This window comes from Schistocerca serialis, chromosome 3, assembly GCF_023864345.2.
Source record: "Schistocerca serialis cubense isolate TAMUIC-IGC-003099 chromosome 3, iqSchSeri2.2, whole genome shotgun sequence".
Lineage (NCBI taxonomy): Eukaryota > Metazoa > Arthropoda > Insecta > Orthoptera > Acrididae > Schistocerca > Schistocerca serialis.
The window spans coordinates 125979228-125995144 of NC_064640.1; the positions used below are offsets into that span (position 1 = coordinate 125979228).

The 15917-nt window shown below is 39.4% G+C and overlaps 1 protein-coding gene across 2 annotated transcripts in view; it reads left to right on the forward strand.

Annotated features, from left to right (window-relative positions):
• Positions 1-13338, forward strand: part of LOC126469817 (hydroxysteroid dehydrogenase-like protein 2) — a 45476-nt gene extending 32138 nt beyond the window's left edge. For both annotated transcript variants that reach the window (XM_050097097.1, XM_050097098.1), the window contains exons 6-8: positions 611-793; positions 10259-10387; positions 12437-13338. In XM_050097097.1, the coding sequence (XP_049953054.1) occupies positions 611-793; positions 10259-10387; positions 12437-12549 (425 nt within the window). In that variant the 3' untranslated portion in view covers positions 12550-13338. The remainder of the gene's footprint in view (positions 1-610; positions 794-10258; positions 10388-12436) is intronic.
• The last annotated feature ends 2579 nt before the right edge of the window (positions 13339-15917 follow it).

Consider the following 15917-nt stretch of genomic DNA (forward strand, 5'->3'; position numbering starts at 1 on the left):
AATGGCTGGCACAGATATGGCTATTTCTACTGAGGTTTCAGTATAGGTAGTAGTGACCAGCTGACAGGCTGTTGCTGAGGCCTGATTATAGTTCTGCTGTTACATGCTGTTAGTTATATGCCTCTATGTTAGAATTAATATTGTAAATTACTTCACTCAATTAATGCATATGTGCCCAATTTGATGGTGCTGTCCTGTATTGCCCAACAAGTTTTGACTGTGACTCAAGTATATTGACTTGCAAAAAATAGTCTTCTTTTTAATGATGGTTCACTGCATCCTGTATGTAAAAGAGGCATGGCATATCATCAAAAAACAGCATCCATACTGTCTTGTATGGTGAACTAATGTTCAGTGATATGGTGTGCGAACTTTTATAGGCTTTGAGCCTCTTCTGACACAGGCTTAAGTGGTTACTGCATGGTACCTTCTGAGAATCAGTTCTGAAATAAATGGAGATGCAACAATTCTTGAATGCTTGAGAGCAGTATTTATGTTCAGTTTTATGTTGGAGATGTATATAAGTTTGGGAGACCCAACAGAATTAATAAAAGTAGTAAAATGTGTTCCTTTCATTTGTGTTGTTTGTAACGTGTCTTTTTTTTTCCAGCAAATAATGATAATTTAATGCCGGACTTTTTCTTGGACTACAACCCAGAAGAAGGTGGACATAAATTATCTGTTTCAACACAGAAAGGCGGCCAAATAGAAAAAATTTTTAATGCAATTCGTCACAGTATGGGGCCAGAACTAGTTTCTAAAACGAATGCAGTTTTCCAATTTGAAGTGAAAGGTAAGTTGTCTTGACCTTAGATTAAACAGTATAAAACTGACTCTTTTTTTTATGTCTCCGCACCCTCAAAGGTTGTCAGTGGTAGTCTTCTTTTCTGAGCTTTGCACTTCAAGATGGCCTTTGGAAGAATCCATCACTTCTCAAGGAACACCTCGTGACCCATTTTGCAACAGCATTAGTGTCAGCCTCCTATCCAGCCACCTTTCTCCTCCGGAAACAGAGGCTGAAGCTCCCCACTTATATTTTACCCCTTGTCAGGTGGAATCCTATATTGAACCTTTTACTGAATGGGAACTCCTTCAGGACCTCTCTTCCATTCACCATTCGGCCCATGGGCCTGATTCCATCCATAGCCAATTGCTTCAACACTTCAGTCCTCCACAATGACAATATCCCCTCCACATATTTAACCATATTTGGCTCAATGGAGAGAGAGTATTGTGGTTCCTGGTCTTAAGCCCAGCAAAGATCCGTTGTTCCTTGATAGGTACCAGCCAGTAGGTCTGACCAATGTCCCCTGCAAGTTACTTAAATAGATGATGGCTTGTTGGCTCAGTTGGGTCCTCGAATCTCCAGATTTTTTTATCTCCTTACCACTGCAGCTTCTGGGAGGTGCAGTCACCAATCAGTTATCTGTTTCGATAGGAAACCGCAATTCGGCAGACATTTTCTCAGTTTCACCATCTTGTCGCAGTTTTCTTTGATCTTAAGGCCAACGACACAGCTTGGTACCATCACATTCTACTTGCATTCCATGAGTGGGGTATTTGGGGCTCCCCCTCCTGATTTTTATTGCCAGTTTGGGTTGGAACCATTCTCAGCTCTCCAGACTCAGGAGAATGGCATTCCACAGGGCTCTGTAATAAGTTTCCTTCTTTTTCTCATCACTGTTAATTGATTTGTGGCTTCCACTAGACCATTGGTCACCCCTGCTTTGTGTGTGGATGATTTCTGTATTTTAGCTTGTTCTCACCTGGTGGTCCCTGCGGAGTGACAGCTCCGGGGTGCCATCCAGCGCACTTCCTCGAGGACATTCTCACACGGTTTTCAGTTCTCTCTCCATAAGTTGAGGGTAGCATGTTTCTGTTGTTGTACTATGGTCCATCCTGATCCAGAGCTCTACCTGATGCCCAGTACCTGACTACGGTCCCCGACTTCTGTTTCTGGGTCTTCTTTTTTGACAACAAGCTTACTTGGTTGCACATATTCGCCTTCTGAATGTTGGCTGCTTTCATAAACTCAGTGTCCTCTGCTTCCTTGCGCTCACTTCTTGGGGTGCGGATCACTTGACCCTTCTCTACCTTTATCAGGCATTAGTTCTGTCTTGTCTGGATTATGTTTGTTAAGTTTATATATCAGCTACCCCTTCCATGCTGCTCATCTTGGACGCGATTCATCATTGTGGTATCTCTCTAGTCACTGGTGCCTTTCGCACTAGCCCTGTTGATAGTCTTCTGGTTGATGCTGTGATCCCTCCCTTTCAGTTCAGTGGTCCCAACTGCTGGTTTCCTATGCCATCACTACCAGCCCTTCCCCTGCTCACCCCTCTGCTTCTCTCTGCCAGTTTCCATCTCCCCACCTTGTCTTCTTCCCTGCTTTCTTTTCTGACCACCCCTCCTTGGTTAGTTCCTCAGACCTGGATTCAGATGGATCTCTTCTGAGGTCCAAAAACCTCCCTTGCTTCAATGGTTTTCCATTGTTTGTTCCATCACTCTTATGAGAGTTTGAGGAGGCCACTGTTTTTTGTACCAATGACTCTAAATTCACCAATCACATGGGGTATACCTTCATGTCTTCCACTGGCACAAGACACCATCTCTTGCCTGTCATGTGTGGGGGTGTTTGCTGAGATTTGCAGCTTTATGCCAAATCCCTTTTTGCTCAGTTGTGCACTGACTCCTGGGGGCTACCTCCTGTCTAATAAAGTTTGTGCAATCAAGGAGACTTCCACCACTGTGGTGTTCTTCCCTCTGCCTCTCCCGGTGGGAATCTACTGTCCTTGCCATCTTTGTGTTGGTGATGCTAGGTTGATCCGGTTTTTTTTTAACTCCATGAAGAGCCTCCTCTTTGTAGTTGCAGTAGAGGACTAGGAGAAATTATTTTATACTTCTTAGTCTGGTCTAAAATTGTGCTATGTTAAAAATTCAGTTTTATTTAAATAATTAATACTGTTCTGTTAATTTCTTTTGCCGTCCAGCCAGTCATTGTCTTCAATTGCCCTAGTTTGCCATTAGTTTGTTCAGTTTTGTTTTTGGTTTGATTATTAGACATTATTTTCGTCTTGTAATTGATTTTCAGGCCTATTTTCAAACTTTATAGTCAAAGTTCAATTCTTATTGAATTTATTTGCACTAGAGCCAAACAGAAAAAGCTCATTAGCAAAACAAATGTCATTCTGGTATGTTCCAGTAAATTTTATTCCTTCCTCCTTTTCCCAGGTTATGGATCAAATGACTTTATCTAGGACTGCTGAAAATAGTTCTGGTGCTATGGAAACTTGCCTGACTGATATTTCAATTGTGAATGTTCCACTATCCTTTTAAATTGTAGTGCAAGATGTAACATTGTCATAAACATTCTTTACAATATTAAAATATTTATAGAAAAGCATTTTTTCCATCAACTGTATATATTTAAATTTATTCCTGACTGATTTTGGTTATTTCAACCATCATCCACTGGAAGAAAAACTGCCCTGAGGTGACAAAAGTACTGGGAACTCCTAATATCCTGTCAGACCTCCTTTTGCCCATTGTAGTCAAGCAGCTTGATGTGACATGGATGTCCCCTGCAGAAATATTGAGCCCTGCTGCCTCTCTAGCCAACCGTAATTGTGAAAGTGTTGCCAGTGCAGGATGTTGTGCACAAACTGATCTCATGATTATGTCCCATAATTGTTTGATGGGATTCATGTTGGGCGATCTGGGTGGTCAGATCATTCACTTGAATTGTCCAGAATGTTCTCCAAACCAATCATGAAGAGTTGTGGCCCACTGACATGACATCGTTGTTTGGAAACATGAAGTCCACGAATGGCTGCAAATGGTCTCCAAGTAGCCGAACATAACCATTTCTAGTCAATCATCAGTTCAGTTGGAACAGAGTACCCAGTCCTTTCCATGTAAACACAGCCCACACCATAACGAGCCACCATCAGCTTACGCAGTGCCTTGTTGATAATTTGGGTCCATGGCTTTGTGGGGTCTGCACCACACTTGAACCGTAGCATCAGCTCTTACCAACTGAAATGGGGACTCAACTGACCAGACCACAGTTTTCCAGTCATCTAGGCTCCAGCAGATATGGTTATGAGCCCAGGAGAGGCACTGCAGATTGTGTCGTGCTGTTAGCAAAGGCACTTGCATTAGTCATCTGCTGCCATAGCCCATAAACACCAAATTTTGCCACACTGTCCTAATGGATGTGTTAGTCATATGTCCCACATTGATTTCTGTCATTATTTTGTGCAGTCTTGCTTGTTTGTTAGCACTGACAGCTCTATGTAAATGCCGCTGCTCTTGGTCATTAGAAGGCATAGGGCACTGTGTTATCTGTGGTGATAGGTAATGGCTGAAATTTGGTATTCTCGGCACACCCTTTACACTGTTGATGCTGGAATATTGAACTCCCAAACAATTTCCGAAATGGGATGCCCCTTGCATCTAGCTCCAACTACCATTCCACATTCAGAACCTGTTAATTCTCAACATGCAGCCATGATCACATTGGAAACCTTTTTACATGGATCACCTGATACAAATGACAGCTCTGCCAATGCACTGCCCTTTTTATACCAAGTGTATGTGATACTATCACCATCTGTATATGTGCATATTGCTATCCCCATGAATTTTGTCACCTCAGTGTATAATACAATTGGTATATTAATGTATCTCTATGAGCAATATGCATTTTTGATCCAACAGATGTCATAATTTTTCTTTCAATTGGTTGTGGTTGAAATAACCGAAACCAGTCAAGAATAAATTTACATGTATACAGCTACAGCTAGTTACCTACACAAATCTTTGAATGCCACAGTATGTTAAAGCAAGGCATAGTTTCTAAAGGCCAGTTAGTATGGATTTTGATGAAATGGCTTTCTTTAAACTTTACATTAAGGCAAATTGGTAATTAAAACTCATTACTCCATTTTATAACCTTCTGAAGTCAACCTGTTTCTATGTTTGAAATCCAGTTTTTTCTATAGTCGTGGTAATGTCTTTACTGAATGTTTTGTACATTACTGAGAGGTGGATAGATCCATAGTTCTTTTATGTCATGTCTGTCTCCTTTATTGTGAAGCAAATAATTTACAGCATTGCTCAGTTTTTTGAAATTGTCATCTTTTTCAAATGTTCTGTGGATAATTTTGCAAGTTTCTTTTGTAATAATTTCCATCCAGCTTTATTAATTTCAATTGAACCATCATCTCTCAGCAGCATATTGCTTTATATGCCTCGTCTGGCATTATTTCCAGAATGCCATTATTTTAATCATTTACCAAGTACATTCTTATTCATCTCTTGAGCTGTACAAACATTTCAAAACTCTCACTTTATCTTTAATAGCATTTCCACCTCCAAAATGTAAACAAGGGAACTGACTTATAGTGCTTTTCCCATTTTGTACTGTTAATACAGCTTGATTTGAACTCTTCGTGCATTTCTCCCCAAACACATTAGAGACTCCCACATTACCACTGAACAGAATATTGCAAGGCCAGTTTGTTGTTGATTTGTGCTACAGAGATCAGATCATATAATCCCTTCCCATATTACAAGGAAGAAAAGGTGAGGTTTGCGCGGAGAGATCAAAAGTAACTGCACACCCGTATGTAACACATACTGTGGAATTGATCACTAGATGCCACAAGAGGCAGACCCGCCAGTATAAAAGGAGGCAGGAAGTATTATGTTGTCAGTAGATCTGTAGAGAAGCAGTAACAGCAGAATGGTTCGGTCAGGAGAGATTAGTGACTTTGAATGTGGACTAATTGTTGAATGTCACTTGAGTAACAAATCCATCAGTGACATTTCAACCCTTTTAATGCTGCCCAAATCAACTGTCAATGTGATTGTGAAGTGGAAATGCAAAGGAACCACCACAGGTAAACTGAAACTAGGCGAACCTCGTGTACTGGTGGACAGGGACCATCGAGCATTGTGGAAGTTGGTTGTAAAAAAAAAAAAAGTATGGGTTTCTGTGGTCAAAAAGCTCCTCATAAGCCAAGAAATTCTGTAGTCAATGTTTAAGTGATGCTGGAGGCAGGTGTAAAGAGTGATGCCTATGGGCAGTGGATAACTGGAAATGCATTATTTGCAGTGATGAATCGTGCTATACCCTGTGTGGCAATCTGATGGAAGGATCTGGGTGTGGCTGAATGTCGGAGAATGTCACCTGTCATAATGTGTAGTGCCAGCTGTGAAGTACAGAGGTGATGGTGTTAGTGTGGGGGTGTCTTTTGTGGTTAGGATGAGATCCCCTTATTGCATTTAAGAAAATACTAGATGCAGAAAGATATGAATACATTTTGCAGTGTTGTCTGCTGCATACATCAGAAGAACAGTTTAGAGACAATGAGTGAGTAAATCAGCAAGACAATGCCACCCTGTCATAAAGCACAATTTGTGAGGCAGTGGTTTGTGGACAATGACATTCCTGAAATGGGCTGGCCTCCCAGAGTCCTGACCTGAACCTTTGAGATGAGTTAGAACATAGATTTCACTACAAATCCAAGTGTCTAACATCACCACCTTATCTGGTTTCGGCTTTAGAGTAAGAATGGGCAGCCATTCCTCCACAGACTTAGACACATCATTCAAAGTGTCCCCAGCAGAGTTCAAGCCATCATAAAGGCGAAGGGTGGACACATCCCATGTTAATGCCCACCAATAGGTGTCCAGATTCTTTTGGCCAGATAGTGTGTGATAGCAACGTCAAGTTTTCTTGACTACACATGTTTCTACACACACACACACACACACACACACACACAAATGGGATTGCCCATCAATTACAGACCAGGCAACAGTAGTAACAGATGCACACTCGTAGTGTGTTGAAGAATATGAGTGAACAATGACAAAACTCTGAAGAGCTTGCAGAAAGTAAATGTACAGCTGCATTGTGTTATGCTGCTGCAAGTAAACATGTTATAGTCATACCTAGGGAGACAGTTGCGTTGTAATTCAATTTGTACCCTTTAAAGCAAATCATGTATTTGAGATACATTTGTCAAATACCAAGGTGAGACTATTTGTAGAAATGCATGATGGACTGTCCATGTATATCTGAGGATGAGAAAAGGTAGTGGTCACATAGTGGAAGAATGTTGGGGAAACAGTTTTCTCACCAAAAGACCTATCACAAAGATCTTTGCCATGTACTTTTAGGGGATATTTTGTATGCAGTACCTGTCAGGCACTTGGGCACATATGACACATGGTAGCTATGTATAGTCAGCATATATTTCACATATAGATTTCATAAACTTAAATGTGAGCCTTTTTATAGTACAGCAGTCAGGGACCATGGTGTGTTTGCTCACTACATTTGTGTGGTGTTTGAAAAAGTCACCATGAAGCCACCAAAAAGCTGCTGTATGTATTATACAATTTATAGACACTTAGTTTGGATCAAGCTATCAGATTCTGACTGACATAAATCATTGGTACAGGAATTACTGATACATGAAATCCACGGGCATTAAGTATAGCGACTCTGCTGTCAATACGATACCACAAAAAATTTTATATGATTCATCAATGTTTGCTGATGCCAGTCACATATTATATTCAGGAAATGTGCGCACACACACACACACACACACACACACACACACACACACACACTGAATTCTGTACTTATAATTATTCTGTCAGATGATGTCGGAGAGATCAAAACTAGTTGTCAATGAAGGATATTATCCTTACTGCACCTGTGTGGTGGTTTCATAATGCAATTTGCAAATTCTTGTGAGATGGTACAACATTGGATTTTATAGCTGAGATTAATATTTTCATAGTAGTATCATTGTCCTTATCATCATCATTATTTCAGATTTTAGTTTTTGGTTAAAGGCACTTCCCTTCACTACTACAAGTATTTCATGATGTCAACACCAACAAGAAAGTGCTAATCTTCTCCATATGTCAGTGATAATCAAACTGGTACTATGTGCCCTTGATGTTGAGTTTTATCTCATTTGACTGACACTTCCTGTTTTGGGAATCTTGTGCAGTGTGTGTGAGATTCCATCAGAGACAATATTATAAAAATTTCTTGACCTCACTGTTATCAAGCAAGGTGGCACAGTGATAAGGCACAGGACTTGTATTCAGGAGGACATTGGTTCAAATTCCCGTACAGCCATAAAGATATAGATTTCCTCTATTTCCCGTAAGTCACTTAATGCACCTTCCTCTGAGAGAACACAGGCAGTTTCCTTTCCTTTCCTTTCCTTTCCTTTCCTTCCCTTCCCTTCCCTTCCCTTTCCTGATCCAAGCTCGTGGTCTCTCTCTCTTAACCTCATTGTTGACAAAATATGAAATCCTAATCTTGCTTGTTCCTGTACCTCATTGTCATTATCGAACAGTATAAGTAGAACGTGAGGGGGGGGGGGGGGGGGGGGAGCATGTGCATGAGCAAGAGCAATTGACGTAGAGATAAGTAATTAGTTAATGTGGTGGATTCCACAAAAAATTGAAAGCATTGGGAAAGAATTGTGATCAATGATCACTTTGCTGCTGCCCTCAACTCACAGATAGTTCATACATCTTGCTCAGTGGCATCTCAGATTTACTCAATAGGATTGAGGATAGCTATCATCTGCATTGTTTTTCTCAAACCATTATGACACAGATCAGAAGCAATAGAAGGGTTCTTTGCCTTGCTGAAGGTGCACATCATATGATCAATCAGTAGTCCGTTCCTATATCATTCACCAGTCAGTCATCTACATGTATTCTCAACAAGTCACTGTACTGTGCACAGCAGAGGTTATGTCATACCGATATTAATTTTTTGTCTTGTTGGATTTATGTCGTTAGAGAGGGAAAAATGTCTGTGTGTATTTACTGTGTATGTGCTCTAATCTCTCTTGATCCTCACATGAAATACATGATGGTGATAGCATAACTGTTGTTTAATCTTTCTCAAATAATTTACTACCCAACAGCTTTTTGCATGAACTAATTCACCTGTCTTCCAAAGATTTCCATTTGTTTGCCCCTAACGTTTAATTTTCATATGGGCTAGTCAGACTTTCTACAGTTATTAGCAGTGTGTATCTGAATTTAGGCAATGTTTGATATCATGTCTACTTGATAAGGAATCTAAATGCTAGAAAAATAATATAAAATTGGACACACTTAGTGTTTTGTGTCTGATTTCCATTACAGATGCACTACATTTACCTTCAACCCAACAAATCTAAGACATCCATTCACTTTCTCTGATACTGATTTTATATGTTAATCCCATTTTATGTCACTTGTCTGTATTACCACTAAATATGTGAGAGATTATGTATGTTTACTCCCATGTAAACATGCTCCCACGTAAGAATACCTCCATCACTTGCTTAACAGTGCCCTATTGGGAAGCAGGATAAGGTGCCTCGTGTGGTTTTTAACATGCCTGTGCCCTACCAGCAACATTTACCAGTGTCTACTTACACATGTCAGCCAAATAAGCTAGCTCAGTGTATGTACTCTGCTACCTGAAACTACTTCAGCTGTGACTTGTATAAAATATGTTGTTCAAAATTATATTTCCTAATCATGGGAATGATCAGCTTCAGCAGCTCTTACACTGCTTGCACTCTGTTACATACTCAAAACCCATACTATTAGAAAGAGATTCTGAATGTTACTCATGAAAGAGTTGCCATTTGAAAAAAGTAATTCATTTAACATGTACTATAAAATGTCACGCTGAATAGGAAATTTTGGGACTACTTGCCACAGTAGAACATCCTGTCTTTGCTGTGTCACTAGTGACTTTTAGAATGTACAATTTTCTTTATCATGTCCCAAAACAACATAGACGGTCATTTTGTAGACTGTCCATCCTGATTTATTTCTTTTCTACATGCACGCATTTACTGATCATATCTGCATCAATGATTAACCTCAAATTCATCATATTCTGAATTGTCTGTGAACTGTATACATTATTTTTTGTCCCTGCATGATTTAAAATTTAATTGAAAAAGATCTTTTGTGATTATTGATTTTAGGTCCATTGAGTCTAAATTACATATCGAGACTTTTCTACTCAGCATTATACAAAGTTAAAATTTGGTAATCTACACTCATATCAGCCTTTAGCTCATTAGCACAGTATGTCTTATGGCACTGTAAAGCTACAGCCGTATTCCTCTCTGTAACTTTTGATTGACATTTTATGTATAAAAAAAAGGTAACTTCTGCAGTTTCTGTCTATTTTTTTAAATATATATAGGTGCTGAGGAAGGTGTTTGGCATATAGACTTGAAGAATGGAAATGGGGCGGCAGGAAAAGGCAAGCCAGCTTCAAATCCTGATGCGATTTTATCAATGGATGCAGCTGATTTTTACAATATGTTTTCAGGTCAGTTACATACATATTTTAAAATAATTTATTTGTCAATTCTTGCTGAAGATATCTTAATTTGTATCAGAGGGCTACCAAAACTAACTTAAATTTCACAAATAGAAAGTTAAAGAATTTCACATTAAAGGAACAGTTTAAGGAAAAACATTCAACTGTTAAAGGTCTTCATTCTTCTCTTGTGTGATCTTTGCCAATTACATTGACATCTACATCATTTCTCAAAGGGTGACAAATCTTTGTTAATGTTACATTCATTTGTTGTCATTTTGGATATATTTGTTGGATGTCAGTGCAAATGTGTGACCAAAAAAGTAGTGTCTGAAAGCTAAGCATTAATCTGGAAGAAACTGAAATGAAAAGAAAAAAGTGTGCAACAATTGTAAATCACAGATTACACCTGAAACTGGGCTTGTGAGGTCTGCATAAGGAGTCTGCAAGACAGTTGTCTTCAGGAAATGCAGTTATCTCAGGAGGTAAAGTTTCTTCATAAGTTTCTGCACTATGTTTTCCATGCCCAGCATTTCACAGAGGAAGCTGTTCGTCATGGAGTCAGCGACACTGAGACTGGACAGTGAACAAGAGGAGGAATGTGCCCTTCACAGATCAGTCCCACTTCTATTTGTGGAATGATTTCATTACATATTCATGTGGAGAGAAAGTAGTTTTTGGTACATACAGAATCATTGTGGAGAGAGGCTGGTTTGGTGATGGCAGTGATAGTGAGAAAGCATAGTGCTGGATTTGTGTACTTCACTACCCAGGACCAGACAGATGGGACCTCCACTCAACGTATTTCCATGAATTAGTCTGCACACACAATTCTTGAAGCTCATCATAATGCCAAGAATCTGGCAGCTAGGACCTGGCCAACTCCACACTCTTGTGAAGCGGTCGGGTCGTGACATGCCATGGAGCCGAGGGCAAACACTGTAAACGGTTTCATACATGGCATAGTGAGGTAGGCATGCCTCTCCTCGTTGACTCTGGTTGGGGCTGATGAGTGGGCAGGGGCTGGTGCCTTACACTGCTGACGCCAGCAGCCTCTGTAGGCCATGGCCATTGATGTCAACAGCACTCTGTGTTGTGCTGCAATTGTGTCCCACTCGGGAGACGGCCCCTCAGCACACAAGTCATGTTGGAAGCTTGGGAGAGTCATATCTGACACCGATATGAGTGAGTGGATGGTATGAGGGTGTTGTCAGCTATGTGTTATTGATCAAGTTGTGTGTGTGTGTGGAGTGTCTTTTTTGCTTTGACTTCATGTAGTATAACACAACACTTTTCTAACAATGTGATTCCAGTGTATGAAGTGTGCTATTCACTTCCATAACCCTAGTGTGGTGACACCCCACCTCTTGCTACAAGATTATGGCTGCATGGCACCGCTTGCCGCTGAGCTCAGCTGTAACCTCTGCGCAATCCCCTGGCATGTTCAATATTGTGATCTACATGTCACTATAATGGCAGCTACCTACTCATGGCTGTTAATTCAATGCTCCATGGTAGCTTCTTTGCTGCTTCTCATTACTTTTGTTAAATATTTAAAATTTTTTGTCTAACGACTGGGTAGCGGCCCCACACTTAAAGGACAGTCGCACGTCAAACAAATCCTGCCCTTTTTGGTGAAGAGAATGTGATGACATTGATCCAGGTTCCATTCCAGGTATTCCCTTGTGCACCTTCTGTGCAACTCTGCACCAGGTGGAGCTGTTTCAATGTTTTTCAAGTAATTTTCATCCATGATTGCAAAATGAAACAGGGGGAGTTTAAGTTCCTGTGTATCATCTGTCTTAGATCAGTGAAGAGCAGTGAACACAAGAAAGCATTTTAACTTATTTTTCACACTATCATTGGTTTTAAATTGTTTGAAATTAATTAGTGTTAGAAAAAGAATGAGTGAAAGTTTTTTCAACTGTCGATGATCATATTTCTTGGAATATGTTTCTCATCTTTGTGTAATTGCACTGTTTTCGATGTGGAGATAAAAAAAAAGGTCATGTCATGGTATTCCAGAAAGAGTTTAACATGAATAAAATGTTGTTTCAGGGAAATTAAAGCCAGCAGCTGCATTCATGTCTGGGAAATTGAAGATCACAGGAAACATGCAGAAAGCTCTTAAATTGGAAAAATTAATGGGGCAGCTAAAATCAAAGCTGTAATGCTCATTTCAGAATTGCACACAGAAACCATGACGTTGATGGCTATGTGAAAATATTTTCTACTTTTTTATGCTCATCTGTAAAGTGAATATATTTTTTATAAGATGTTTACTGCAAAATGTTTTGTGCTTCTCATTGTGTGACCATTGCATTTTATTTTTATAAAAGTAGATACTTCTGCCAGTTTAATGGAATGGATCCAGCATTTTCTGGTGAGGACGGCCTGCGTGTTGAAGTGTGTTTGCTGTTAATTTCTGTAAAACAAACAGTGGTTTAAGTAAAATTTTCCATTATTGGGATTGCTAGGAGTCATATAAGAAGTGTGCAGCAGTTGTTGATGAGAGAAAATGGCGTTATAAATAATTTCAGAGTTGCTGGTAGATTAAGAGAATACTGGATTTGAAACATGCAGCGAGAGTATTTAAATGAAAATTTGAGTCAACACAACCGTGCCGTAGCACTCATACTAACTTGAAGTAAAATTCAATACTTCATGTATTTGCCACTGAAAGTGGACTGACACCACATGACAGAAAAATAAGTGATATTTGTCTAGGTTTCATGCCAGTTTCATTAAAATTGGAAGGTTAGAAGCTGATTGTCATTGCCACATTTATTTGTGTACATGGTTACGCAATTTGTTGGATTCTTGCCAGAGTGGATGTTTTAAAGTTTATGATTTACACATCATGCAAATCATAAGTTCAGTATCGGTTCAGTATTTTTCTGGTGTAACTGATAATATTTGTACATGTTGCAGTATTGTATTATATAATATATTTTTACAGCTTTGTCTCTTTCATTTTACAGTAAAACCATCCCCCCAAATCATATGCAGAACAATGATCATAGTATTTATAATAACTGTTTACAACTCAAGACACTTAAGTTCATTACATGTTAATACAGAAAGTTTCCAGTTAACACTTTTAAAATATAAAGTTAAGAACAGTTGGGCAACTTTAACTCCGATCTTTATTCATCTGTGAGGATACACACAGTGCAGTTTCATGCCTCAACTAGAAGTCAAGTCAATACCATTTTTTAACAATTTTTGAAACCCCAAAAATAAATAAAATCTCAGATCACTACAGGTATCAGACTTGCTTCAGAACAAAAAAGGCAAATCTAGAAAATATTCGGAACAGGTGAAAATTCTCATGTGTTTTATTATTATTATAAACAGTATTATAACATTTCAGGAAAAGTTGTGAAAAAAATCATGTTTATACATCATCAGAAACTGACAAAGTAGATAAGAAGATCAAATGAATGTTGACTGTTGCTGAGAGAGAGGGAATGAAAGAAGCTACTTTTTCTGATAAAAGAGAACGGGGACAACACAAAAGACAGTTCATATGTATCATATATTTGTAATTGCTATTGTTTTAACATATTATTAGAAAATTGATTCAAGAAATTTGGAAGAAAATGCAAAAAATTACACCACAAGCAGTTTTGCGACTAGGGTCAGCACAGCTGTTCAAAGTGTCGTCATCATCAGCAAGATGATGCATTATCTGAAGGTGTCCTACTACTAGAGGCATATTTTTAATAAATTGTTCTTTACTAATTTTACATTTTAAATACCAAGGAGTTTTATTAAACAAAATTTCTCATACACAGCCATCTGAAAAATGGAAAATCATGATGACCTTCAAAATTATAAGTTCTTATTGTCATGTAAAATCAGATCCAAATCCAAAGGCGGCATTGTCAGTGAAGTTCATCAGTTACTACTGAAAGCACATTTATCACCAACACCAATGTACAGCAAGAATAGAACTTACCTCCTGAACAGTGTGTGCAGCCATTTGTACAAACATAGAATCTTCTAGACTATGCAAATATTACAAATATAAGATATTTCAAGAACCTTCAACAAATGATAAATTCTAAATAACGAATAATTGCTGGTGGTTAGGTTTGAATTGGCAACCTGCCACACACCAGCCAGTGACGCTAACCTCTATGCCACACTGCATGCACACAGTTGTGGCATTCCTCCCTCTCCTGGAGAAATAGCGATCCACCATTTGAAGTTATCATTGGAGTTGACTAAAACACCGTGCATCTAGATGCTGTCAACGGTACTCTGTATGGCAGTGCTGGTGGATCATCACATTGTGGTAGTGCTGTTACATTCTCTTCATTGCGATGAGCGTCAAAGGTAGCCCTTCCTGTCAAGTGCTTCTTCAGTTTCCTTGAATATGTGACATCTGACAAGCAATGAAGGATAAGATGTGGCCCAAAGTAACTCTTTAGCAACGTTTCTGATAGTCCCACTTTCTGCACAGGCATAAAAATGCACACCAAGTATCCCAGGCTGTATCTCATTGACCTGTACTTGGTGCTATAGTGCTCTCAGCCCTGCTCCTGGGCACCTTGCCTTGCATCAATCAGTCAACCTGTGCATCGTCTAGTTAAAATGGAAACAGTGTATCCATTGTTGATTTGGTCTTGCAATTGTGGAACAGAAAAAAACATTGTGAAGCCTGTAGTGTCTTGCTTTGCTGTATTACATGTGAATGTCACAATGTGTAATATTGTATCCCAATCTGCCAAAGTCTTAGTAAAGTGTTCTGTGAAGCCATTTGTCTGTGGATGGTAGGCAGTTGTCACCCTGTGAGTGATGTTGCAGTGTGAAATTACCTTTTATACTAGCTTCAAATGGGAAACTTTTCCATAATTGGAGATTGTCACATGGGGTACTCCATGCTTCATAATGATATCTTATACAAGGAACTATGCAATTCCCAGAACTTTGACATTCAGCATAATGTCAGTGCAGACTGTTATCCATAGATTCCCATTTGTCAACTTTGGGAATCTTCACAAGAGGTCAGTTCCAGTATGGTGGAATGGTGCTGCTTCTGCCTGGATTAGTACTGGATTCCCCAGAAGTAAATGCAGCACATGCTTCCAGCATTGGCATTTCATACTTTTTGTTCTGTACCAGGTGTGACAACACCACAAGCCATCACTGTTGTAACAAATGTAAACTATATGAGCTGATGGTGGTTCCACAACAAAACCAGGAGCTCAACTCTGGAAGAGAGAACAAAACTCTATGTGCGAGTCTGTTGATGGGGGGAGCAAAGAGACTGAATACTGTCTGCATAGAGACAAGATGGAGATAAATATGAATGTGACCAATGTGAATGACTGCCATTAGCATGCATAAACAGCACGGTACAAGGTGAGGGACTGGTCCTGAGGTAGTTGAAACTAGAACAACTGCTGGGCCAGGTGTATCATCACCAACAGGTAAACACTTCAGTCAGTGGCTCTGCTGATGTCATGTTTCGTGTGCCGACTACATGACAGCATTCTGAACTATTCTACTGCGATATCCATGCCAGCTCATC